Raw genomic sequence first — 27,958 nt, forward strand, 5'->3', positions numbered from 1 at the left:
TGTAGATTGATAGCCAGGTTTTGGTGGCTGCTCACAAACCATGATTTTGTGTGACATCTGAATGTAGCCACTGCATTTCTTTGTGATTCCTCACTACCATTTAGTACCATTCACAGTATCATCTGTTTCTGAAAGCAAGTTTCTCATTACTGTAATTAGTTACAGATTGCTTGTTATCTTGATAGCTGCATAACAATTTTTTTTATTATGTGAGTGTCGTTTCCATTACCCAACTATTGTACAAGCTTTATAGTAGCTGGCAGCACCAGTCCTTATCCCCAAAGGAACTTGAATATATTTACTAGTTTGTCCTAGACAAAAGACATTTGTCAATCAGTTCCATGGCTAGGCAGCATTTATTTCCTCCACATACTTTACATTTGCTTTTGTGCGAGTCTTACATGAAGCTGCCAAATGTATTATTTCTTCATAATAGAAACGAGCTGCATTTCTGACAGAGTAACTTTCATTCCCTAAATGCCTTTGTCTGATAAAGTCCAGGAATTACTCTTTTTTTAAAATGAACTTTTGACACTTTAGCAAGTGCTAGTTCATTTACAAGCCAGTGTGGTGTAGTGGTTAAGCTGTTGGACTACAACCTGGGACAGACCAGGGTTCAAATCCCCACACAGCCATGAAGCTCACTGGGTGACCTTGGGCCAGTCACTGCCTCTCAGCCTCAGAGGAAGGCAATGGTAAACCCCCTCTGAATACCGTTTACCATGAAAACCCTATTCAAAGGGTCGCCGTAAATCGGAATCGACTTGAAGGCAGTCCATTTCATTTTTCAATTGGTTTACAAGCTATTCAATAATATACAAGTATGCAACAAGCAGAGAACAATGGTTCTGATGTAATTCAGAAAAAAGGAAACAACTTCTGCTCAGTCTTTGTTGTTTAATCATTGTGGTAGCTGAATCCTAGAATTAAAGTACAATTCTTAGTTTTCAAAAATTTAAGGGACACAGAATTATATATTGAAGAATTGCACCAACATGGTCTTAAAGTTAGTATCCAAAAGATTTTGATGCCCACTTGAGTGGGTTACGCAAGTAAGACCTCTAAACCATGAAGTAGAATGTTATGATTAAAAAACTCCAATGTGTATTAAGCCAAGAGGCTCTTCAAGGGAATCAGTTTTAAATAGAAAAAAAAATCATTTTAGTGACCTAGGGTACAATCAACAATTTTGCCTCGCTGTCCTTGTGTGCCCCCTTCCCACTTATTGCAGGCTGCTGAATCCCAGGCAAACATGGGAACTGGATCCAAAGAAGCCCATGAGACGTGTAACATTACCAGATTTTGGAGTGTATGTAGTTGGTCTGTGTTTTTTATGAATATAGATTTATTTTGTGTGCTTTTAGTTTAAGGAACACTTCCATCCAGGGGCGGATTAAGCTGAGGAGGGCCCCTAGGCTGATTGGTGTTTGGGCCCCCCTATTCCTACGCTTCACCTACCTTTCCATTGTTTTTTGCGGCGCGTGCAGGTTTGCCATCAATCAAGATGGCGACTGAGGTTTCCCTAAGGAGCTGAAGCCTCTGCCGCCATCTTTGTTGATGGCAGTAACGCACGCGTGTAGCATGCGTGCATGCCATCAGCCAAGATGGCAGCAGAGGCTTCAGCCCCTTAAGGAAACCTCGGCCGCCATCTTTATTGATGGCAAATCTGCGTGCCACAAAAAACAATGGAAAGGTAGGTAAAGCGGGGGGATGGCTGTACACAGATGCTTCTGCGGATCGCGGAAGGAGAGCAGAGGGCCCCCTGTAGCTCCAGGGGTCCTCAGGCCAGTGCCCCACGGGCCCCCAAAAGCTCCGGGCCCCTAGGCTTCAGCCTACTAAGCCTAATGGATAACCCGGCCCTGCTTCCATCACCTCATCCACTTTTTCCAGTGTCCTTTACTGCCTGTAGCTGTAATATTGAAAAAGAAGATGCAGCGGTGACAGTGTTGTGCTGATATTCTCATTCAGCAGATATTTGTTAGCATCATAGACTACATGTGATTCATGATATCAGTAGAAGCACAAACACAGACTCACTTTTAGAGCAAATGTATGCATTGAAAGGAGTGCAAAACACACTTGGTTATATTATATGGAATTCTTGTTTGTCTATACTGGTGTTGTTTCATCATCAGTAGTTTCTGTATTTTTATCCCTTCTTGTTTTGGTTACACATTTATGCAATGTATTTAGGAGAGACTTTCTAAAGGATTTACAGAGAGCAAAATATATGAATGGATCTAAGCATGCATTTAGGGAAGTCAACCATAAGGTGCTCTCTTTTATGTAATACAATGTGTTCTGTGTGGAACACTCAAAAACATCTCTTGTTTGGCTCAAGGTGTAAAGAATTCTGGCAAAATGAAAAGGCACAAAGCAAATGAAGAACACGCCAATTATAATGAAAACTTTGATATTCACAGTCTTTTTGTTTGTCTGTCTGATATGTCTTGTCCTTTTGTAGGATTTGTATAGTTCTTGTGTAATCAGTGTGTAGCATACAACTATGATGGCAAAGTTAACCCAGAAAATAAACTGGCAAACATAGTTAACAATTTCATGCCACAGTAACCCAAAATCAGACTTCAGGTTAGCACATTTCTTCACATTCTCACGTGTTGGCTTCTTATCCGTCAGAATCATATTTGGAAGGGACAGAGAAAACATAAATATCCAGATAACTATGGATAGAATCTTAGCTGCTGATACATTGCTAGTTCTTGATGACTTGAAGGGTCTGGCAGTTTTCAAATACCGATCAATAGTTATAAGGCCCAAGAAAATAATGCTGATATACATGGTGAAGTAAAATATGACCTGAGTCACCTTGCAAACAAACCCCCTTAATTCCCAGGACACCAGGTTTGCATCACTGAGAATTTTGAATGGAAATGTTAGGATCATGAGGATGTCAGAAATGACTGTGTTCTTGAGAAATATGATAAAATTTGATTTGCTGGATATTTGGAAAAAGACCCCCATAGCTAGTCCATTCATAATGATACCCACGAAGAAGATAATAGTGTATAGCAAGGGGAAAAGAACTTGATTCATCCTGTTATCGGTGCTGCAGTTGCTGCTGTTTCCAGGAGGGCTGTACTCAGGTTTCATTTGGGTTTTATTTTCTTCCTAGCAAAATAAAAGGATCAGATCAGTCACAAATTCTAACAATTATTTCAGTTAATAGTAGCTTCTTCAGTAGAATTATGTGGGCAACTTTTTCAGCACAGTGAAGGCCCATTATGAGGTAGAAGACATGGCAAATAGAGACTTCATATCTGTTTTGTTTAAACATGTCAGATACCTACAAGCTTGCTGTCGCATTTTTCAAACTTGTCTTAGCAAAACATTAAGGTGGAATCTTTTCTTTCAGACAGATTCACTGGCCAGGTTGGCTCCAGATTTCCTCTGTATCAAAGCAGGTTGAATGCCTATCCACAAACTGGTCTACTTACATGATTACCCCCCACCCCATGTTGTTTTAAGCAGCAAGCCCATGGGACACTGTGTTCCTTGTGATATTTGTCTAAACATTGCAAGGAATGTTGTACTAAAGCTAGTTACTTTTTAATAAGGTGATGACCTTCCCACAATCCATCATCCATCTAGGATGAGGTGTAGACTTTACCATTAGTTCCTAATATGTCTTAGGAACCTTGCAAAAACTGGTGCAAATCCATCCTTAAGGAGACTGTACAGAAATTGGTGAAGGGCAGGTGGTGATGTACGCCATGTGAGCTGATATTAATTTGGGTGTGTTTTTAACTGAATTTCACATTTTCTTCTGAAATTCTTAGTGAAAATATATTTTAAGAGTACTGTGCAGATGTCTAATGTTGGTCAGCTTTTCTGTACATTGCTGGTGACACCTAGTGGTTGATGCAAAATAAGGGCACATGAATCTTGCTGGAGTGATTGATATAGTGCACAGATGTATGTATTTATTTCCAAATAAAGTTTTGGTCTTGATTTCCCTTCCTCGCCTTTAGATTACTGGTAACCTCTGTTTCTACTTAATGGATTGGAGGAGGGCAGTTTTTAAATTATTCATTTATTTATTTACTGTATTTATGTTGGGCGACTCAGAAGAAATAAAAGAATAAAATAAAATACAAGAACAAAACAAACAGTAGCACAAAACTTTTTAACCTGCAAACAAAGAGATAAAACCACATCTGACTTAAAAAGCTCAGATTTTAAAGTCATGAATTATTTAAAAGGCCTGGTCAATTGCCTACTTCTCTGGGAGTAAGTTCCATAGAACTCAGTGGGACTTGCTTTTGGGTAGACAGGTCTAAGATTGTGTTTCCAATGAACCATGATTCTTGGATAAGAAAGTCAAAACCTTGCATTAGATTCCTGAAATTATGGCATAAACACACAAAAGAGTGGTTTTAGAAAGTGGTGATATTTTACACTGATATTACTAATGACTATGTAATTAGAAAACTGAATTGCAGAATTGGTATAGAACAAGAATTCTCTGGCATTTATCTTTTGTTTTAAGCTTTAATATCATTTTCTTCGTTTTTAATTTTATTTTTTTTAATTTTAAAAATTAAATTAAATAAATAAACTTACAAAAGGGGCAGATTTAAAAGGGGCAGCGATCTGCCAATACAAGTGGAAGTTCTTAAAATCAAGACTGAGATTTAATGCTTTAGTCAACTTTCCCTAGCATAAAGTGCATAAAAGGCTTCTTGACATCGTATTAAATGTCAAATATCATTTCCTGTTTAACCGCTCTGCTTGTAAAGCTCTATTTTAAGACATATGTTTTATTTATTAATTTTATTAATATAATTGTGATTATTGACTTTGTATGAAAGTCATTTAATGTCTTAATGTTTTGTATTTAGTTCTTGTCCGCAATGGTCTTTGGACTAAGCAATAAAGATTGTTTATCATTTTCTTAGACATAGAAATTTTCATATTGATTGGAAAGGTAGAGTCTGGGATGGGGGAAGGCTATGGGATATTTTAAAGTACAGCAGGATTTAGATTGGTTAATATAAAGATTTGATGATGAACGATCAAACACTTAATTCTGATAATATTTCAGTTGTGTTTCAATGCTGAAAGCATTTCTATCATTTTGAATTTTAAAGTAAAATGCCAAGACAAAGAACTGTAGCTTGGAGTAAAACAAGCCACAATCTCCACCTCATACATAATGCTGTCTTTACCACAAACTCAAATCGGTAAACCAAGAACAAACCTTGAATTCACATCATGGTTTGTTTGCCACAAAACAAACCACAATCCCTAGTTTAGATGTACTAAGCCAAGGATCATTCCTGCTCACGTTAGAAGAGGAGCAAAACAAGAATTATCTAAGTGTTTTGGGGAAACTATTAGCTATGGTTTATCATGATGTGTGAACATAGCCAAGGTGTTCTAATGTTCCATATTAATTACTAGCCAGGATCCTAGTTGTAGAGAAATGTAAACTCAAGTGTACTCTTAGCAGAGCTTGGGAAAGTTACCTTTTTGAACTACAACTCCCATCAGCCCCAGCCAGCATGGCCACTGGATTGGGCTGATGGGAGTTGTCGTTCAAAAAAAGTAACTTTTCCAAGCTCTGACTGTTAGTAACCTCTGGACCACAAAAGATTGCAGGTTTGTGATTATGGTCACACAGAGTCTTTTAACAAAATTTAGGCTGCTTTTCCTCAAAAGCTTTCAAGGTAGCTAAACACAATAAAACAAAATAAACATGTATGCCTGCCTCTGTATTCCTTAGGATGAATGGGAAAATAGTATGGTCTTTGATGCCTCATTCACAGAAACAGCAGTTGTCATGGTGAAAACGTTCTGGGTCTGTACTATTTTATACTGCAGGTGGGGGGAAACCACATGATTAAATACTCCTCCATATAAAAATATCTTCCACGGGGTCCTGGTAAGTCATTCAAAAATTAATTCAATGGATGTTCCTAGGGTGGGTGTGCAGAGGCCTCTGCCCTGATCTATGTGCTTTAATTGGGTCACCCAAACTGAGTTCTCCATGTGCACTCACTGAATATACTTTTGAATGTCTAAGAGTGCCTCAAGACTGTCAGTATTTTGTTGGAGGTATTTCAAGCACATACTGTAAATTTAGGTTTACATAATTAAAGTGGATTAAAGCACTCTTGTCACCTTCACAAAGCAAATCTATTGGGAAAAAAAAGAATGACTTTCTGCAGTTTGGAAAGTGATGGAGAAATGCATTAAAATGTGGAATCAATGAATGATTAATATGAAGACATATATATACCCCTCAAACAAATTAAGGTGGATGCAGGATGAATGCTCATTGTTGTATAAATGCCCCCCAAAATATCAGAACCAAATACCCAATAAAGAATATAATCTAACCTCTGTATAAGCTTTGTGCAAGCAAATCAGAATGAATGCTCAATAAATAGGTTCTCTGGAGGAGCCTTAAACAGGGTTTAGCTGTCTTGGAGATAGGGTGGGCATGCGTCCCATTTTATACTCCTGTATTTGAAGGTGTCCTCTGAAGACTGCCCAGTTTAAAGATAAAAAATTGTAAGTTTAACACCTAGAAACGTGATTGAAAAGGCTTGTAGGTAATCTGGTCACAGTCCTCACCTATGATGAAATGCATTGTATTTCTATTTAAATTATTATTTCTTAATTTGCTTCTATACATATAAATCAACATATGAAAATTTCATGTAAATATGTGTCCTCTTTTGTCCTTTCTTTTGGTGATGCATTTTGGGGTTTTTTTGGTGATGCATAAATGCCCACCGTCCTTAGGGTTGTATTCAACTAAATCCTACTCAGAGTAGATCTATTGAAATTAATGAACCGAAGTTAGCCAAAACATTTTCTTCCCCATAATGGATGGATCCTAGGATATGGTGCAACTTAGAGGCTAGCTGGTGTTACAGAGTCCAGCACTGATTCTGTGTCTTTTTCTGCCAGTTCTGCTTATCACCTTCTCCATACTTCTCCACCAAAGCTGGAGCAAACAGCATATACCGGGTGGTGGGGGTGGTGGAGGAAATCTAAAATGATACTTAACTGGAGATGTCAAAATATTTATACAGAGATTAACTATGTGCAGCTTCACTCTTAATCTTGCACAGTAGCTTTATTACAAAACACATTTTGAAGTTAAAAAGCTATCCTAAGATTGAATTCAATTTTTCAAGATGGAAAGAGGAGAGGTAGCATTTTAAAATCTCCACAACTGTATAAAAGATAGCTTGACTTTGTATTTTTTCCCTGTTTGCCCATCTGTATATCCTAAATATGCCACAATTTGACACAATAATATTTCATGTCTGTTTTCAGTGATAAGTGCAAGTAAAAGTCTAATATTCCCATTCAATACACCTTTCATCTATAGTTTTAGAGCTGATAGTTGCTTTCCACTTTACAGCAAAACATGCCATAGTGGCATTGTGGCTATGATGCCTTTTTAGACATTACAGGAATCAGTTTTTTTTTGTATAAAACAAATTAGGAAAATAAATTTAAATGCACCTATTGAAATGTTATTTCTGACAATAAGTAACTGGCTGCTGTACAGAATGCAAGTGTAAATAAAAATTACGATAGAAATCATAAAGTTACCTTAATCAGATGTAGAAAACAGAGTGCTTGGGTTTGCCTGCACTGGAAGGTTGCATTTGCTGGGGTGAAAGTGTGTTGTTCTCTCTTGCCCCTTTTTTTGGTTTAGGTGTGACTGATTGTCTTAAGGCAATATTCATTTAATAGACTCCATCAGCAAAATAATCTTTGTCCCATAAAGGAGAAGCCCAAGCAAGTGAGTCAGGACAGGCAAGAGGAAGTAATGGGCTTAAGTCCTTACGATGCTCTCTTATTTTAAGCAGCTGGAATACAGTCAGTTTCAAATTCCGGGTGACGGCTTCAGTTTCTGTACTTTTACTGTCCCAGAAAGGAAAGAGGGTTTGTTGTTCTTGTCGTTGTTAAGAAAAAATAAGAGAAAAAAGATATAGGCTACAAAACACAGTCCCACTGTTCCAGGATAGACACACAAGTCTATGTGGCTGTGGCATAAGCTTCAATATATTCTGGCACTCATCTTCCAATGTAAATTGGCTAAGTAACACTTCTGCAGAACAAAAAACACACACCATAATATAATTTAAAAGCTTTTTGTCAGGAACTAGGTTGTGTAACGTAACCACATTGATATAATAAATATCTTTCTGGTTTGTGGGTGATAAAAGGGCATCCCTTTCAGAATAGACGCAGTACTGTACTCTTTTTTTAAATTAGTATTATTTGCCTAGGCAACAGTTGCTAAGGCAATGTGTATTAGATTAAAATAAAGAGATTGTATTTCTGTATAAATCATCAGTCCTGTGCAGATTGCAAAATATTAGTATTGATCTGCACTATGTAGAAACTAATCTCCTTAACACTTTAAAATCCTCAAGAGAAATTTACAAAAGTAACTGAAGTATGGGAATGGAGAAAACTGAACATCTACTTATGGCCAGTCCTACCTTTATTTATTTATTTCCTCCTACTTATATCCTACCCTTCCTCCGAATGGGAGCTTAGACAATGGCTAACAATGAGCACACACACACAAAAACATTAATATAGTCATAGTTACATATACAAAATAGCAGTGTCATCAAGACAGTTGATTATGTTCCAAAGGTCTGGATAAAAGAGGTTAACATGGTGGCGGCGGGGGATAATCAAATGTCAGGGAGTTCCACAACTGGGGGGCTGCCACCAAGAATGCCGTCTTGTGTCATTAAAGTTGGAATAACAAGCAGGACATTCCCAGCAGATTTTAATAGGTGGATGGGGCAGTACTGGAGAAGTCTTAGGTACTTGGGTCCCATATTGTTTAGGGCTTTTTAAACTAACACCAGCATGTTGAATCAGGCCAAGATGTTTGCAGGCAACAAGTGTAGGGATTTGAGGATTGGGGTAATATGACCCCCTCACCAACCCAGATAACAGCCAGGTAGCATCATCCTGCACCAGCTGTAGCCTCACATAGAACAGTAATTTATTTTGGAAGTTATTAGTGCATGTGTAACTAAAGCCCAAGTTGTCCTGGCCCAGGAATGGCTGCAGCTAAAGGACTAGCCAGAGCCTGGTATAGGTATTATTCTCCACTGAAGACACTTTAGCCTCCAGTGATAGTTTAAAATCAAGGACACCCCTCCCTCCCAGCTGCAGACTTGGTTTTTCAGGGAAAGCACTATGCCATTTAAACAGCCTATCTCCCTAATTCCTGGATCTGGGCATGCCAATCCACAGAACATCCATGTTGCCAGGATTCATTTTAAGTTTATCCGGCATATAACACACCAGATACTGGTTCAGGACTCTCCTGATTCTGATGGAATGGTGAGATAGAGCTTGGTGTCATCTGCATTTTGGTGATACTGTGATCCCTATGCCCTAATGACTTCCCCCAGTTGCTTCATATAGATAGTGAACAGCATTGGAGACAAGACTGAACATTGCGAAACCCCAAAGCTCAAAAGCCGTGGGCTGAGCAGATAACCCTCAGTGCTATATTCTGTTAGTGGCCCTGTATGTAGGACCAGAACTACTGTAAAAGGGTGCCTCCAACCTCCAACCCACAGAGTCAGTTCAGGGGGATACCATGCTTAGTTTTATCAAATGCCACAAAAGCCTCACTAGAAAGAGTGAGGCTGCTGTTTCAGGTGACAGGTGGGGGTGGGGTGGGGAGAACATAAGAAGAGCCTTGCTTGATCAGACCAAGGGTGGATCTAGTAGACCATCTCATTTCCAAGAGTGGCTAACCAGATGCTTCCAGGAAGCTCACAATTAGAGCTTGATGACAACATTCTTCTTCTTGTTTTTGCTCTCTAGCAAACAGTATTCAGAAGAATACTGCCTGTTAAGTATGGTGGCTACCAAAAAGCCTGTCATGCTTTTGATAAATCTATCCTCTATGACCTTGTCCAGTCCACTTTAAGTATGGTGGCCAGTTATGCATTGTGTATGCTAATTTATATGAATAGATGCAAATTTAGGAATCATTACTACAATCTGAATAGAGCTACAGTACTTCTCCCCATAGTGCTGAAAACTATGACCAGGTCACCTGTGTGACTGCTCAGTTTACTGTCTGCATACTAAATGTTGATGGGCACCGTCAAGGCTCCTGAAGTCTCCTTTCTTTTGGTTCTTTATCTTTAAACTGGACGGACTGGACACAGGTCTTCAAAGGGCTGCGCTACCTTGTAGGACCTATGCTGCTGGAATGAGCAGAACTATTGCAAAATACAACTCCTCCATTCTGCTGGAAGGAGCAAGGTTTCCAACCCAATGTCTTAATATTTTTAGCAATATGTTCCTCAGATTTTTTTAAAATTAAAATTTGCCATGTAAGAGTTTATGACCCCCCCAACCCCCGTTCTCATTTAAGCTATACTTCTGCTTTTAGGAGGAAGCCTTCTTGCCTTTTATAGTTTCCTTGACTCTGCACATTAATCACATTGGCATTGTCTTGAACTTTCCAAAATTGTGGTATGCATTCTATTTGCATTTCTGTTACCATGCTTTTGAATAACTTCCAAGCATCTTGAGAAGATTTGACCCACCTTTCCCTTTTAGCTTCCTTGTAAATAATCCTCACATTTTTTGTGGTATTTCCCCCCTCTTTTTGAAATTAGATGTAACCACGTTTGGCTTTCTGGGCAAGCTTCCAGTTACATAAAGGTGGAATTTGATAATACTGAGGTTTATGTACTGAATAGAACAGATACAAAAGGGAAGTAACTTATAAAAGGAGCAGAATGCAGTGATAGTTAGGAAATACGAAAACTATGTGTGTGTTGTATGTGTATCTGTATTTATGCATATGTATATACGTGTGCATAATGGCGTTCCCACCTTAAAGTGGTTTGTCTTCACCCCAAATGGGTAGAGAAGGCTCGGGAGGTCTACTCCCAATTGGGTGAGGGAGTAGGGTGACGCCACGTCATGCCTCAGTGGGCAGGAGAGGGGAACGGTAGTATTTAATATCGCTCCTCCTCCCTGACTCTTGTCCTCATGTTCGTTCACGCCCTCCCTCCCTCCCTCCCTATGCCATTATGGGCTTTGCCGGTTGCCAATGGAGCCAAGTAGGAATTTTTTGGTTGGGCCCCGCTTTTAGGAGCCCTTCACTTTTGCCTACTTTATACTGTGCGGACGATTCGTTTGGCTTTTAGGGGAGTGGTGTGGTGACGGCCAGTTTTGGCATTGAGTTTGGGCAGGTGAGGAATTTGGTGGAGGGAGAGGTAGGTATTCTGAGGCATTTTGGGTAAGGACGCCCCCTCAGGAATCTTGCAGGACTCCAGTCTGCAGATAACTGGTGGGTGCCCCTGTGGATTGTCATGCACATTGGGGTGAATGTGTGTACAGCGGGGCCAGGATGCGCATGCCAAACCGCTCCCAAGGTACACTGGGCAAGGAGGGAGTCTTGGCCCGTATCCTTGCATCAGAGCCCACAGCTATCAGCTGTGATACATGCTCAGGAGACTGGGGGGATTCCATCCCCACCAGAATAGTGCAATTCCCCACCTGCCCGTGGGTTATAAGCAGTTATTAATTATGATTGGATATGTTTGAATTCTGATTTGGATTATGTTATATTTATTAAATATAACATTTAAACCAATGCCACGTCTCACGAGTCTTCTTTGGTGGGTGTGGGGGCAAACAGCCTTTATACTTGGTTGTTAAGATTTGTTTTTTCTTTATACAAGTCCTGAGAGATACTTTTCAGCATGTTAAACTAAGCTATAGTCTACTGATACAACAGAAACGTAGTAGGAAAATGTGTGTGTTGAGGGATTAGTCATGGGAATCTTAGCAACAATGGTTAAATTACCCACAGCTGCAAGTTCTGGAAGACTGTATGGCAACAAAGGAATAAGGGTTAAGGAAAAGGGAAAGACAGAGACCTCCTTGACAGCTGAACTTTAACGTATTAGCAGTCTTTGCTCTTGACCCGTAGATTGTATGTCTAATAATAGAGGAAGCATCTGAAAAAAGTAAGCCTATTTTAGGGGATTTTATTATATAATGTATCTTACAATTTAATCTTCACTCATTTGTGTGTGTGTAATAATCCGGATGCTAGGCTTTTATTTTGCTATTCAGTAATAAATAAATAATACACATTTAAAAGCACTTAAAAGGGTAAATAGGCACTGATTTGTTTTTAAAATAGTTTTTTCATGCCAAGTCTGATCCTACTACCTTATTCATATAATTCTTTACTGAGAAATCACTGTTTTCCATGTTCTATTCAGCTTGATTTCTTGCATTTTCCCTCTGATTAAAAGGTTGAATCTTCAAGTCATGAATGTAACCAGCGTATGATTCTTCTTTATGGTGTTGGCAAGGAACGTGACGAGGCAAGGCATCAACTGAAGAAGATTACCAAAGACATCTTGAAAATCCTAAATAAGAAAAGTACTACTGAAACAAGCGGTAATTACCTGAATGTCTATTGCTGAGCTTCCAGTGTCCTTTAACACCAGTGTAGAGGGAGTTACGAGAGGCACACTTATTAACTGCAGGATCCTCATGTTTGGATTATCCTGTTCAAGACAGCCAAATATTTTCTGTTGCTTATCATATAGCATGACATATAAACCAATTATACTACATTTGTAGCTGTCTTCCATACTAAATTAAATATCTTAAGTATGTATTGGTCAGAACGGCCTTCTTTATAAGAATTTGTATGTCCATGCTGGAGCCAAGTGTATTAAGAGCTTTGGAATAATAGTAATTCATGCGTTTTTTTTAAAAAAAAAATAGATTATTTCTGTCTTCTAAAAAATGCTGTTCTAAATGAGGAATGTCTTTGCAGTTTTTCCATGCCAATGTTGCATGCAATGAAAATTTGTTTTTCATTCCCAAATAAATCTTTGTTGGATTAGACTTTGCTGTAAACTGTGCAAAAAATATTTTAGCTGGGGATGAAGGGCAGAAAGTCAGAAAGAACAAGCAAGAAACCTTTCCAACTTTAGAGACTGTGTTTACAAAACTGCAGCAGCTTTCATACTTCGATCAACATCAAGTGACATGTCAGGTACTTTTCATTGTGAGAATTGCAAACTTTCCATTTCTGTGTTGACTTTACATGTGCATGGCCTGGGCAAACAGAGGATGAGGAGAGGAGAGGAAGATAAAGCATAATGAAGTGCCAGCCATGGATTAAGACAGACAGGATTAACAGGCAGAATTTAGTAGAGCTTTTGTGTGGTTACCGAAAAAGCTTTTACAATGGAGTGTGTTGTAAGAAGACTGTTGAATATGGTTTTGGATGGGTGAGTGGAAGGGAGGAAGAAGGGGAGAAAGTTCCAGACTTAAGGAGTAGCATAACTAGTACCTAGTTAAATCTATAGAGAATTTGGTTTGCAATCACATGGGGTTTATTTTGCCCGAAGAATGCCTTGTAGAGACTTTTATTAACAATTCATATAATCCTATTGTGTAAACTGTGGCTAATGACCACGTCTTTTAATTAATGCTATTAATATAAGAATGTGTTAATACACACTATGTAGGCCACAAGAAAAGCAGCCAGGGCCCGGCAGTTTAAAATTCCAAAGGCTCCCCCAGCCACTCAAACAAAAGCTGGAGGTGCCTGTCTGGATGTCAGATGGATTGGGAAAGAGGTGCTGCAGATCTGCAAGCTTTTATCTGTAGTTCTTCCGCTGTGTTTTGGCAATTAGTGTGTAAATCAGAAATCTAGGCCGACGCTCTATTTATTTGTGATTTGACTTATATCCCGCCCTTCCTCCCAGCAGGAGCCCAGGGCAGCAAAACCCTTTGCAGGGGGTCCCCAAGCCATGTCAGCCTACTGGCAATCAGGTGCTTGGAAATCACTGCACATGGGGCTTTGCTAGCCCTGTGATTGGCACCTCCCAAAGCACCAAACATGGGTTCTAGCAAAGTGGTTCTTTCTACCCTCCCCATGGGGGGTGGGGACAAATAAGCTGTTATTGTACAACTATAGCTGCATGCAATAGAGTTTCCTCTCACAGCTGATTTGTAAAAAACCAGTTTCTACCCTCTCTGTATCAGCTGAGAGAAGGATTTCTTTCACACACATGATACAAGGGGCATTGCTTGACAAGCAATTCTTTCTCCTTGCACAGACTTACTGCAGCCATCACAGAGGATGCACGGGGAGAGAGGGAATGAGAAAAGGGCTAAGAAGAGTGAGTGGAGAGTGAGGCAAGGTGGTATTTTCTCACAAAGAAGGAGGCAAAGGAACGAAGCCGGAAGAAAGGAAGGATGGCTGCCTGTAAAGTAGAAGGGGAATTGCTTGTAAAGTGGTTCTTTTCTCCTCAATTGTGCTTTTTGCAGATTGTCTGTGAGAAAGGGGGAGGAGGAGAGAGCCTCGCAGAGAATAGGGGAAGACAGAAACAGCAAAGGGCGAAGTGGACGAAGAGTGAGGCTGCCTGTATTTACAAGGGGAAGAAATTTGCTTTTGGTAGATCAGCTGCGAGAATGAATTCTCTCATGTGCAGTGATGTCTGTAAAATACCCCCACTCTTCTTAGCCTTTGCCTCCTCCTCATCCACTTTCTCACAGACAATCTGCTAAAAGCACCATCGAGGGAGAAATTTTTTTTTACAAGCAATGTACCTTGTATTTTACAAGCAGCCTAACTTTTTTCAGCCTGCCTTCGTTTGTCCCCCTTCCCTGAGAGAAAATGCTGCTTTGGCTCACTCTTAGTCCTATGCTCCCCCACTCCACAGTATGGCTCTCTTCATCCACCCTCCACTTTGGCTGCTATTAGTCTGTGTGGGACTGTTTGAAAGCCCTTCATTTTAGTAAGATTCTGATGCAAACTCCTCCTCAAATCAGGCTTGGCTGTCCTTCCTTTTCTCTGTAAACTTCCCTCTCTTAACTCCTACTGACTCTCTCCCTCCTCGTGTTTTTCTCCTCCCCACAACAACAAGGAGATTCATACTGACTGCTAATTGGCTGTAGTGACTGCTGACCTTGCTGGATTCTCCCAGTCTCTCCTAACTCAAGAGGAAAGGGTGTAGCCTTTAAAAGCAAGCCATGCAGCAGACAGAGGGATGCCGGGAGGGGGCTGCCTGCAAAAAAAAGTAATGGGTCTTCATTCCGGAGCATCCCCCCCTCCAATACACACCTGGGGAATGTAACGTGCAGTCAGGCTGTTATAACTGGGGCAGAGAATGAAGTTGAGGCACATGTGATTTCTTCTGCAATATAAAACAAACCTATTTTTGTCAGCTGTTGTGCAGTCCATGCATTGAAATGCTTTGTGTTGCCAGAGGGGTAGCTGTAGTGGTGTGGTGGTAAATTTTCAAGTGCAGAGCTCATCATAACAGCTTCCATAGGCACGCCCCAAAGAGAGTTCAAAAATACAGGCAGCTGTATTGATCCATTATTATAGATATACATGCTCACAGACAGACCAAAGAGTAGCAGTACATATTACCAATTTATTAGGATCTGCACGACTAATCGTATGCATAGTTGGGGAAAAAACTCAGTTGAACTCAGTGGTACTTACTTCTGGCTGCATAAGCTCAACTTGTAAAATGCATTGGGCTTTAACAAAAGATCTTTAGCCAACTGAAATGCAACATTTAGCTTTTGATTATTAAATAATAATAACAGAAATGCAAATAATCTTGCAAAGAAGTGTTCTGATTTCGCGTGAAGTAGGAACCCCATCAAAGACAGCAAAAGAAGTATCTAGCCCCTGCTTGGTTATTTTTCTCATTCTCTGACTTAATTTATGCTAATCTGTCACAAACCTGAAAACTTCATTAACACTGGATTCACTTGCCAGATCAAGGAGGACCCATCAATTACTGGTGCTCCCCAGATGAAGCTGTTGTTCTTGCTCTGAAAAAAGTACTGGAGTTGCATTCCCCTACATTTCATCACCGAGTAGACATGCTAGTCTGTTTCTGCAAAACAACAGAGTCTGTAGCACTTTAAAGGTTAACAAATTTAGTGATGGCATAAACTTTCACAAACTAGTTGCATGAAGTTCTGTTCTTGGTTGGTAGGACAGACAGATAGATGGTAAATGTGTGTAAACATTTAGGGCCATACCTAATGCTGTAGCTCTGCTGATTTCCACGCACACAGTGGAGTTGCCTCTTCCTCACCTGCCCCCTCCAGCCAACCAAAAGGTTGGGGGATCCTCCAGAACAGATTTAGGGGTACACGGGGGAAGGAGAAGAAACAGAAGTTTTGTTGTGTTTGTTTGTAGCTTTAGGCAAATAATCTAAAATAACAAATCTTAATGTGATTATAGGCATAAAGATTGTCAGCCGGTGCAATGCTTTAATTTACTGGTAGTTCTATTTTTTAAAACAGATTTCCAACAATGTTCTGGAACAGATTACTAGTTTTGCTTCAGGGACATCATACCATCTTCCATTGGCTCACCACATACAGCTTATCTTTGATCTAATGGAACCTGCTTTAAATATCAATGGGCTTATTGACTTTGCTGTTCAGGTAATGGGATTTATTTCTTTATTTCTATCTGAACTCTAAGAGCAGCTTCTTCTAAGTTGGCTTGCAAATAAAACAATAAAAATATCAATGTTCTTTAGAACATCAGGGCAAAAGCAAAAGTCTGATAGATTTTCCCTGACAATTGGCACCAATAACGGTAAGAGCTTTACAGGTAACTAAGGCTGTGATCCTAAATCAGATATGGGAACTTTGGCCTCCCAGATGTTGCTGGACTATAACTCCCATCAGCTTCAGCAAGCATGGTTGGGATGGTGGGATTTGTAGTTCAGCAACAGCTGGAGGGTCAAATGTTCCCAACCTTGTCCTGAGCACTCTTACTGGAAAAGAAATTCAGTTGAAAACAGTAATTTCTGAGTAAAGATGCTTGAAGTCTGCAGTAATTTGCTTTATTTATTTATTTTCTATCCTGCCCTTCCTCCCAGAAGGAGCCCAGGGTGTCAGACAAAACACTAAAAGCATAAACTTCAGCAGTTGAGTACTTTAGAGTACTCTTTTGTACAGTCCACACTGCCACTTTGGAAATGAACTAATGCTGCCCAAGGAAGAGACATTCATACCAAACTTCTCCACATCAGGTTCAAACACAACAGCAATAGAAACATATCCAGTAGTAGTTCCAGCGATATTTCACTGGTAAACTGCCAATTTGAATGTACCTAAATAACAAGGTATCTTTTCCTCCCTTCCATGAAAAAAATTGGGGAGTTAGGGTACTTTCAGCAATGGTGTTTGCAGATGTCAGGTGCACACACCTGATGCCAGTAAGTCACACAAGGATCAAACCAATGTCCTGGCCAGCACTCATGTGGCTTGATGAAGCAATGTAGCCACTGCTGCTTCAACAGCCCTGTTGCTTGCACCAGCCAGAGTGGAGCTAGCGGGCTCATTCGCTGTGCCATCTCTCAGTCTGGTGCAGCAAGGAGGCCTAGATTGGGCCTATTGCTGTCACATAATGGCAGCAGGGTTGGCACATGAACCACCAGCTCCTGTGCTGGCACACCTCTCTGTCCCCCAAATGCAACCAGTGGTAGTTTCCACCTGCCCATCTTATGGGTGGTTGCATTGGAGAGCTATGCACCATCAGGGCTTTCCAACCAATGGCAAAGCTCCCACAAAGTCAAAACATATCCACTTCATTCAAACCCCATCCATCATGATGGCTCATGGGTTTGGATTGCTTTGCGTGGCACCAGACTAGCAATTAGCACAGCAATGGTAGAGCCAAACCAGTCCCTATAGTGCTTGAGCTAAGAAATGCTATTACTTTGAGGCAGGATAAAGTTCCCTCCTCTATCAGCCACGGGAAATAAAACAGCCAATGATGATTTTATGGGTGAAAACAGGCCACAACTTTATTGATTACATCAAGTTAGCGGGGTTGGCATGGCAGCAAAACAAGGATCCACTTTCATTTATCCCCCAGCTAGCAGTTGAGTGTTGGCCAGCATTACACCCTAGTATAGCACAAACCAAATGCACTTAGGACTCCACTGTGTAACCAGTGGGGGTGGGTGCGTGCTGGATGATGCATGGCCCTTCCCAAGCTAGGGTGTGGCCCACATGTATCCCACTAGACCCCATATGAGGGTCCCCCTTATGCTTGATCCTATGCAATGCCATTTCCACCTTAAGCTGTGACAGAAGCAAATGTACGCCTAACAATTGAAGAAGCAACTACTGAAGGATAGGCAAAAAACCTCCTCAACCGAGAGCCAATTTGACTGAGAGGAAAATTCCTATACCAGCCCCATCAACCTGTGACCCTTTTAAGAAAAGGTCAGTGATGCACTAAAATCAAGGGTGGATGGATAGGGAAACCAGCATGTAAAGAAAGAGGCCGGTTTGCAACAGGGCCAGGGTATTTAAAGGTTTAGACCTGTCCCACCCCATTCATGAGTTCTTGTGGGATTGCCCAGGACTACAGGTGGTCCTGTGAGAGCTGGAATGTGTACAGAAGGATAATACCCATCTTGTTGCTGTCTGGGGCCACTCACTGTCCCACAGTGGATTCCCCTTTTTGGAGCCCACCAGTGCTGGAGGAGCTACCATCTGGAAGAGACTTTGTATTTTCTTAGGACTGCTTCAGACACTACTTTTTTCTATACGGAGATAAAAGCAATCAAGTGTTTTTCAAGGGCAACAACAACAACAAACTTGTGCACCAAATGCAGCTAAGGAGCTGTACATTTATTTCCTGTGTTCTGTGATAACTTCTTTGAAGTCTACTTAAATTTCATTTATTGTTGAACCAAGGTCTATATACACAATTTTTATCATGATGAAAAATATTTTTTATGTATTTTTCTTTATGTCTCCTTTCCATATTTCTTTCCTTTTATAGCATTATATCTGTTTGCAATACTTTTTTTCCTCATGATTTTTTCCCTGGGATGTTTGTGTATCATAATTTAGAAAGGAGCCCTAAAACCAATATTTTATATTTTTTTCCAAATTTTAGTTGCTGAATGAGCTGAGTGTGGTGGAAGCTGAGCTTCTGTTGAAGTCATCCAGCCTGGCAGGAAGTTACACAACAGGACTGTGTGTTTGCATTGTTGCTGTCCTGAGACATTACCATGCTTGCCTCATTTTGAATCCAGACCAAACTGCTCAGGTTTTTGAAGGGTTTGTAGTTGTAATGTTTTTCTAAGACTTCACAATGGTAATAGCCTTTTAACATGCTAGCTTTAGTATTCTCAGTTTGTAAATAACATTCAGTATTGTTTGAAAGGTCTGTGGAAAACACAAAACTTTAGTATAATCAGAAATGCAATAGTTCATTGCCATTGACCCTAGAGCAAAGAACTGGAATATGTCTGAAGTAGCTTTATCTCTCAGTTTCCTTTAGGAACTGGCTATGCGCCTGCTCTGAATTCCTTCAGGAATTCAAATTGAATAAGTAAATGGAATTATGCTGAGCTTTGATGGATGAATTCATGCAGCTAAGGAATGTTTGATAACTGACACTTGGATAAGTGATTTTAAGTTGAATTTTGTGATTTTAAGTTCTTTTTAATGATGTATTTTAAACTGTTCTAACCCATCCTGGGACCTTAGGGTAAAAGATGGGTAATTGTTATTAATAACAATAACAAAAACAATAATAATAATGGTTCAGTTTATTTTCCTTAAAATACACATCTACATCTACTAATTTTACTTATTTTTGCAACTGGTTTGATGCTAATAGATTGTCCTGAAGAATCTTGAGAATTGTAGTGTTGTGAGGTTGATGGGAATTATCTGTTAGATGTGCTTATCACCTTTCACAGAAGTACTACATTTATCAGGCTCTAGAGAGGGCCAAAATTAAACCCATATGTTTAATGCCCATGGTGCAGTTTTCTCTCTATTGAATGATTTGGACTTCCCAAGTACATGGAAAAAGTGATGGTTAGGTAAAAGGGAACTCTTTAAATAGGATTAAATGTAAACAGCATTCCCCTTTATCTTGGAAGCTCAAAGTGATGGTTTAGGAATGCAGAGTTAGCTGTAAAATGTAGGAAAGTGCTTTACTGTTGTCAGTCTTTAATTATATGCTTTTCTTCGTACAGATTATGTGGTGTTGTCAAACATGTTGTTAATCCATCAGAATGTTCTTCCCCAGAAAGATGTATTTTAGCCTATCTCTATGATCTCTATGTGTCCTGTAGCCATCTCAGAAGCAAATTTGGAGATCTTTTCAGGTTGGTAGCAAAGGCCTCTACTTTTTTTAATTAGAACTAAAATGTTCATTTCATATATTTAGAATCTTCCACTCATATATTCATTGCTTCTTGCATTCATCTTACCTACCTTTCAAAAAGATACATTCTCTGTCTTCACCTATTTTCATTTGTGTTCTTACAAAGCAAGTTGCAATTTGAAAACATGAAATGCTGGTCCTACCCCTAGTCTCATCAGAACAGTCACTTCTGGAAGGACTTATTTTGTAGAAATGTTTGTCTGGGGAGAACTGTTGTCCCTAAGTCTTGAGTTCCCATTCATTTCACCATTGGTAGAGAGTAATGAATAATGTGGGCTCTACCATGTTTGTCTGAACATAGTATCTTCCTGACTGCCTGATCTGTCTCCAAAAGAATGGGTGTTTAAGGAGATTCTGCACTGATGCGAATGTGGCGAATTGTTTCCTCCCCACAGTGTGAGGAGAGATGCGTATATACCTAGGACTTATATCCTGGGCCATCCAAAGACACCTTTATGTCTGAGGTGAAGAACAAGATACTGCCTGCCATGTACAGAAGCCACCTAGACTTAGCAACACTAGTGATGGAACAGTAACCTTCGGTGCACCTGAAGGCAGCAGACTAGCTTAGCAGGGCCACAGCAGAGTGGTTGGGGCCCATGGAGAGAGAGCAAGCATTCCACGCCATCAATCTTCCGTCCCCGCAGACACACCTGAGCTTCCTGCCACCACAGACGGCAGCACCCCGCTGTCCCAGCGAGGCATGGAACTATCCACAGTCCACTGAGTCAGTGCCAGTACCATTCAGGATGAGGAGAAGAGGGAGGGAGGCATATAAACACCATGCCTGATGCAAAAGACAGTGAGGCCAGGGACAACGGGGAGAGAGCAAAGGCTCCATACCATCGATCCTCCTCCCCACAGAGGCATCTGAGTTTCCTGCCGCTGCTGATGACAGCACCCCACTAATTGCGAGGCACAGAACCATCCACAGCCGATTGAGTCAGTGCCAACGCCAATGAGGATGAAAAGAGGGACGCAGGCCTATAAATGCTACACTAGATGCTAAGGTGCAGCACTCCTGGAAGGGCAGCCCTAGAGGGGCCTGCTGCTTTGGCAAGCCATGCAGGCTGCCAGGAGATGCTGTTCAAATTTGTAAGTGACTTTATAAGAAAGTACTGTAGCTCAAGATAATCCAGTTTAGTAATTACAAACAATCAGAATAGTAACTATATTAGGGAATCTTAAACTGAATGAATGAAATTATTCCAATGAACTCTTACTATAACTGAAAGACATATTGTTGATAATTGTGGGGGGGGAATATGAATTTGAACTTTGAGATCTGATTATTACTGAATGAATTTGATCCCCCATTAACAGTCAATGAGTTTAAGAACTCTGTCAGTTTAATGAATTTAAATTTAAAATTATAAAGATATGGATAAAGAAGTAATTAATTTAGAAATGTATGGAATGCCAAGGAGAGCAAGTGAAAATTACAAAATATTTGGAAAAAATGGGACCAAGAAAACAAGCAAAAACCCAGGAGATGAGGGAAGAAGCAGAGGAACAACTTTCTGTTCCCTGGGAGAAATTACAGCAGTTCCTACTGAAAGAAATGAAAGCATAACATATGCATAAACAGAAAAAGATTAAAAAATATATAAACAGGTTTTGAAGACCAGGAAAAAAACGCAAAATGCAAAGCTTAATAAAGCCTAGATTTTAAAAAATGGAACAAAAAAGACAAATATTCAGAAACAACTGGGAGAAGTTGTGGGAAAACTAAATAACATGAATATGCTCTGGGTGAGATGGAGAAAAATATAGGCTCTAATACCACTAAAACGGAACAATAGGGACTGCACAAGATGAAGCAGTTCAAATTGGCAGTTCAAATAAAAAATCAATGGATAACTATCAAAACAACTTTAGAGCCAGCAAAGCTAAAACTACAATTAGAGCAAGAAGACAAAACAGGTAAAGATACTCAAAAGGAACACAGTGAGATACTATAAGATCCAGAAAAGATCAACAAGATACTACAAGATCCAGAAAAGATCAACAGCAATCTGGAAAGAGCTTAGATACCCAGCTGTAAAGCTCATTAAATTTTTTAACCCTCCTCACTTCCCTTCCTTAAGCCCCTTCTCTTCTCTTCCTCTTTTCCTTTTTTCTTTCCTCTCCTCTTTTCTCTTTATTCCCTTTTTTCTTTCTATTTCTTTTTCCCATTTTCTTTTTTTCTTTCTCCTTTTTCAGTTTTTCTTTTCTCAGTTTTTTTCTTTTCTTACTTTGTTTTGTTTTGGTTTATTTTTTCATTGCTATTGTTAAAGGTAAATCTTTTTTATATATGTATATACACACAGATGAAATAGCAAAAGAACAATAAAAATCATATCCTTAAATGTTAAAGGACTTAATTCTCCAAACAAGCAGAAAAGGTATGCCAGACAAAGATAGAAAAAGCAGATTTTGTGTTTTTTCAAGAAACTCATATAAAAAGAGATCATGAATGCTTCTTGGAATCTCTTAAACTAGGACAAGTTTTTGCTTCCTCAAATGAGAGAAAAAAAGGAGTGGCGATATTGGTAAAGACTAAGGATTATTGTCATCAAGATATGTTAAGAGATAATGAGGGAAGATTTGTCATGATAAAAGGTATGTTAACAGGCAGAAATATCACTATGATGTGCATATGCACCAAATGTCAAAGAAAATATTTTAAGAATTTGACTAGCTCTTTTGAAAAACTTTGCAATGGGGATATAGGTATAGCAGGAGACTTCAGTGGAGTGGTAGATTATAAACAAGATAGGACAAAAGGTAATAACAACTCAAGAAATCTCTCCCAAAGTTTTTTTGAATTCATGAACAATTTTCAGTCAACAGATCCCTGCAGATTTCAAAACCCAAAAGGAACAGACTACACATTTTACTCTTCTGTTCATAACTACTGTTCTCAGATAGATTTCTTCCTAATCTCGCCATTCCTTCTGAGGCATTTAATTCAATACAAATTAGACCCATGACCTTTGCAGATTGCTCACCAATAGTTTTTACATGGACAGATAAGAATTGAAATAGATATAAACAATGGAGGTTAAACACTTCCTTCTTAAAAAATCAGGAAATAGTTTAGGTAAAAAGAGAGAATTTAGGGGAGTATTTTCATTATAATACTACCCCAGATGTAGATTGGCTTACTATTTTGGATACTAGTAAGGCCTATATTAGAGGTATATTTGTAAAAGAAATTACAAAACATAAAAGGAAATTGAACAAGAATATAATTTAAAAAAGAACTGGAAATGATGGAACAACAGCATAGAGCAAACCCCATGCCACAAATTCATGAATTACTAACAAGCATGAAAAATCAATTAGAAGGTATAAACAAACAAAAACTTCAAGAATCTCTAACTTATTTGAAGCAAAAAAATGAATTCGGTAATAAACCATCAAAGTTACTAGCTAGAATGATAGCAAAAGAACAGAGAGAAAATGTCATATAAAAAATAAGATATAATCTTATATTAGAAGAGGGCAACCAGAATGATCAAGGGGATGGAGCGACTCCCTTATGAGGAAAGGTTGCAGCATTTGGGGCTTTTTAGTTTAGAGAAAAGGTGGGTCAGAGGAGACATGATAGAAGTGTATAAAATTATGCATGGCATTGAGAAGGTGGATAGAGAAAAGTTTTTCTCCCTCTCTCATAATACTAGAACTCGTGGACGTTCAAAGAAGCTGAATGTTGGAAGATTCAGGACAGACAAAAGGAAGTACTTCTTTACTCAGCGCATAGTCAAACTATGGAATTTGCTCCCACAAGATGCAGTAATGGCCACCAGCTTGGATGGCTTTAAAAGAAGATTAGACAAATTCATGGAGGACAGGGCTATCAATGGCTACTAGCCATGATGGCTGTGCTGTGCCACCCTAGTCAGAGGCAGCATGCTTCTGAAAACCAGTTGCCGGAAGCCTCAGGAGGGGAGAGTGTTCTTGCACTCGGGTCCTGCTTGGGGGCTTCCCCCAGGCACCTGGTTGGCCACTGTGAGAACAGGATGCTGGACTAGATGGGCCACTGGCCTGATCCAGCAGGCTCTTCTTATGTTCTTATCTAGAAGCAACCAGTGCACAAACTATAGCAAACCAATTAAAAAAGTATTATGAAAAACCGTACACAACAGATAAACCAGATCAAGACAAAATCAAGGTTTTTTAAGGAGAGTGAAAATACAAAACTTACCAGGCGTGATCTTGAAGATGCATACTTTACAATATCTGAGATAAGAGATATAATTTAAACAATTAAAAATGGTAAAGTACCTGGGCCAGTTGGACTTCCAGCTGAATACTATAAGATCTTTCTGAAAGAATTGACGGTTCCACTATTACAGACAATTAATGAATCTACAAGATTGGGTAAACTCCCAAACTCTTGGAATATGGCGAACATTGTAGTAATACCTAAACCAAATAAGGATCCTACAATTCCAGAGTCATATAGACCAATATCTTTATTAAACCAAAATCTGGACAGCAGCCACAGCAGAGAGTAAACCATACAGTGATAAATTATGTTCCTATAGATCAAACTGGCTTCATTAACAATAGATTATCTACACATATCAGAAGATAAATCAATTTAATTAAGACAATACAAGATGAAAATGTAATTGTCATGAAATTGTAGCACAGTTCAGAATGGTTACTGTAACATGGCTCTGATGCAGAGAATTGTGGGGATTTCATCGTGGGAGATGGGCCTCTGTGTGAGTGGAAAACTACGTTTCATTTCTCAGCTGCAACTAATTAAGAGGCTTGAAGAGCAGCACCTGGTTATCTCTGTTATCTGCTGGGAGCCTGGTACTCAAGGTCAAGCAGGCCTGAGAAGAGTTGAGATCGGGGGGAAGGAGGGGGCCTGTTAGGCCCCAAAACTGAAGAAGCTTCGGGAAGCATTACCTCATTAAAAGCCCCCTGATTGGCTAAATTACTGTGAACTGTTGCTAGGGGTTTTTCTTTAAGTATAGGGGGTGAAACTTTGTACCCCTGGGTTCCATCTAGATGGGTGGTTACCTGAGTGGGGTTCCATTGCCTTCACTACCCAACTTATGCCTCTCTGGGAAAGGAGAGATTTACAACAACTACCTCTTCAAGGAAGTAGAATAGGCTAGTTAGTTTTGTTATTTTTTTGGTTGTGTCTGAACTCTCTTATATGTGTTACCTAAGCCCCTGGTTAGGGATAGGTTGTAAGGAACTGTTTTGCTGCTATTAATTGTATATTTATATTTTATTCAATAAAGCTACTTCTATTTACCAATGTGTATTCATTGCTGGAGGGCTAGTTTGGCTCTGAACCTGGTACCTTGGCCACTGACCACAAACTACTGTGTTTTGGCTTTGCCTGGGGCTTCTGGACGAGGAGTGCCTGTCTGGCTCTTGTCCTTAGAAATCCCTGGTGGAACTACATCTGGGCTCTGGGTTATCCCTGACTCAGAGTGGTTGTTCAGATTGAGGGGTAGTGGCAGCCTATCTCCTACCTTGCAGGGTTGGTGTTGGTTTGCACAGCCTTGGCAATGGGGATTGGTTGGTCAGGATCAATTACCCAGGGTGGGGAATTGGGTCCTAAACATGCACCTGGCACCTGAGGGGTGGCATAGGGCATGACAATAATGGCAGCATTATTATTTTGAGATGCTGAGAAAGGCTTCAATAGGGTTGAACAAGTTTAATACAGGACCTAATTTCAGGAATTGGATTCAACTGATATATGATCAACCCAGAGGAAAAGTGTCAGTCAATGATGTATTATCAAATCAATTTCAGTTAAATATTTAGAAGTCAAGATTACTCAAAATTATCATGTTTAGTTAAAATCAATTTTGACCATTTCCTTCAAGAAGCTGAGATTGAAATAAGATCCTGATCTATGTTGCCACTCTCTTGGATGGGACAAATAGCAGTTGCAAAGATGAACATAGTGCCAAAATTGCTGTTTTTATCTATCAATATACCATTACAAATCCCAATAAATACTTTAAAATCATGGAGCAAAATAATACTCAATTTTGTGTGGAACAGAAAGCCTCCATGATTAGCAGCTGATGTTCTGTATAAACTACTGTACAAGGAGGGATGGGGTTACCTAATAACTATTATACAGCCAAATTGGGCATGATCAAAAAACAGATGAGTAATGATTGTAATGTAGAATTTCACAGCTTGATAAAATAGAGACAATCCTGTCAGTTCATATGTTTTCTGTTTGGTATAAATACACACAAAAAATGTCACCTGGGTTGTCACCATTCACGTCACCTTTTTATAATGAGTTTATATCCCATACACAAGATATGCTTGGTAATTTAACCCAATGGCAATCTTCAAATTTGGATACAATATGAGAGTTACTATTAGAAACAGATGTTAAGTCTTATAGTGAAATTGCAAATAGACTGAATTATCAACCACAACTATTCCAATATTTCCAAATTCGTGAAGCTGTTTTTAGTCTTTTGAGAAAACATGGCCCATTATGGGAAAAAGTAAATTTGAAACCTGCTGTTTCAGGAGTATGACCCCATCCAAAGCAGGCAATTATCCAAACCTGGGAACCACCAACCCACAGTGCCTTCATCTTGCTAGGATTCAGAGTCAGTTTATTGGCCCTCGTCCAGCCCACCACTGAGTCCAGGCAGTGGTCCAGGGCTTGCACGGCTTCTCCCAGTTCAGATGTTACAGAGAAATAGAGCTGGGTATCATCAGTGTACTGCTGACACCTTACCCCAAATCTCCTGATGATGGTTCCAGGGACACTACGTTTAAAATATTTACTTTATTTATTTATTTGATTTATATCCCGCCCTTCCTCCCAGCAGGAGCCCAGGGCAGCTCAAAAATGGAAAAATATTTGAATTGCAATAATATTTTAGACAGGTTTGCCCTAGAAACCAGGAAAGTAGGCTGTCAATTTTTTCCTAGAAACCAGGATTTGTACACTTTCAAAGTTCAAGTTTTAATATTGTAAGGGTGTCTTCAAAAACTGGGCCCATACATAAAAGAACAGAAATCCTAGTATCCAAATGTTGGTATTCCATAAGTGAAATAATTTATTTAGTAAAACAAAAGCATTGAATAATTTGAGAAGTTCTTCACTTTTTTTTTGGTCTTGCTGTGACTCCTACCTACTCTAGTACTCTATTTGAGACATAAGATATAATCCATTCTTACAGTTCAAACAGCAAAAAGCCTAGTGTTTTTAAGTTGGAGTCAAGTTTTTCTCACTGTTTAAATTAAGTAGGAGCTTTGATTTCTGTTAACTCTATGAATTTTGGCTTTACTGCTTTGGGGATCTGTGCCTTTAAATTTCCAGTTAAATCATTAGCAAATCCACAGATATCTTTGGTGAGCGATGCAAGAGGTTGTTAAGCAGAAGTGTGCAATTTCATTCTCCCTGCTATATCATATTATTGAGCTTTTCTAATGCTTCTATGACTTTCCACACAGATTAAAAATATTAAATATCATAACATGTTAGGTGCACCATGCTATAATCTAATAAAATGTATTTGAAGTTTGATTCTTACCTCCAGGCTTTTAGCCTTTGCCTGTGTAGTCCCATGCAGTTCACATGTAAAAAGCCTATGACTTCCTATTTAAGTTTTGTCATCTTAACTAAACTTCCTTTTTTAAAAAAGGAATTAACAGTCTCATTTTTTAACTTAACAACATCTTCTAAATTTTCCAGAGCTTCTGGTCATA

At 39.4% G+C, this 27,958-nt stretch overlaps 2 protein-coding genes across 17 annotated transcripts in view; one reads left to right on the forward strand and one right to left on the reverse strand.

The window, feature by feature from the left end:
* MED12L (mediator complex subunit 12L) overlaps positions 1 to 27,958 on the forward strand; it is a 366,394-nt gene that overhangs the window by 213,538 nt on the left and 124,898 nt on the right. The window contains exons 17-21 of the mRNA XM_061637068.1: positions 12,309 to 12,456; positions 12,945 to 13,063; positions 16,348 to 16,491; positions 18,971 to 19,134; positions 20,064 to 20,195. Coding sequence (XP_061493052.1) covers positions 12,309 to 12,456; positions 12,945 to 13,063; positions 16,348 to 16,491; positions 18,971 to 19,134; positions 20,064 to 20,195 — 707 coding nt within the window. The remainder of the gene's footprint in view (positions 1 to 12,308; positions 12,457 to 12,944; positions 13,064 to 16,347; positions 16,492 to 18,970; positions 19,135 to 20,063; positions 20,196 to 27,958) is intronic.
* Positions 340 to 27,862, reverse strand: P2RY12 (purinergic receptor P2Y12). 16 transcript variants are annotated; one of them, XM_061637051.1, is made up of 8 exons: positions 27,784 to 27,846; positions 24,444 to 24,478; positions 16,081 to 16,171; positions 15,777 to 15,932; positions 15,143 to 15,215; positions 12,465 to 12,566; positions 7,591 to 8,092; positions 341 to 3,129 (listed from the first exon to the last, which is right to left on the reverse strand). In XM_061637051.1, the coding sequence occupies exon 8, from the start codon at positions 3,109 to 3,111 to the stop codon at positions 2,110 to 2,112; it is 1,002 nt and encodes a 333-aa protein (XP_061493035.1). In that variant the 5' UTR covers positions 3,112 to 3,129; positions 7,591 to 8,092; positions 12,465 to 12,566; positions 15,143 to 15,215; positions 15,777 to 15,932; positions 16,081 to 16,171; positions 24,444 to 24,478; positions 27,784 to 27,846; the 3' UTR covers positions 341 to 2,109. The 16 variants fall into 16 exon arrangements, with proteins under 16 accessions (XP_061493047.1, XP_061493035.1, XP_061493037.1 ...); XM_061637063.1 differs by lacking the exons at positions 15,777 to 15,932; positions 16,081 to 16,171 and adding an exon at positions 6,361 to 6,509 and having other exon boundaries at positions 340 to 3,129; positions 27,784 to 27,852; XM_061637053.1 differs by lacking the exon at positions 16,081 to 16,171 and having other exon boundaries at positions 27,784 to 27,847.

Source organism: Rhineura floridana, chromosome 7 (genome assembly GCF_030035675.1).
Source record: "Rhineura floridana isolate rRhiFlo1 chromosome 7, rRhiFlo1.hap2, whole genome shotgun sequence".
NCBI lineage: Eukaryota > Metazoa > Chordata > Lepidosauria > Squamata > Rhineuridae > Rhineura > Rhineura floridana.

Bases quoted from the DNA above. Each gene is read 5' to 3' on its own strand.
- P2RY12 (XM_061637063.1), bottom strand. From the start codon at position 3,111: ATGAAACCTGAGTACAGCCCTCCTGGAAACAGCAGCAACTGCAGCACC.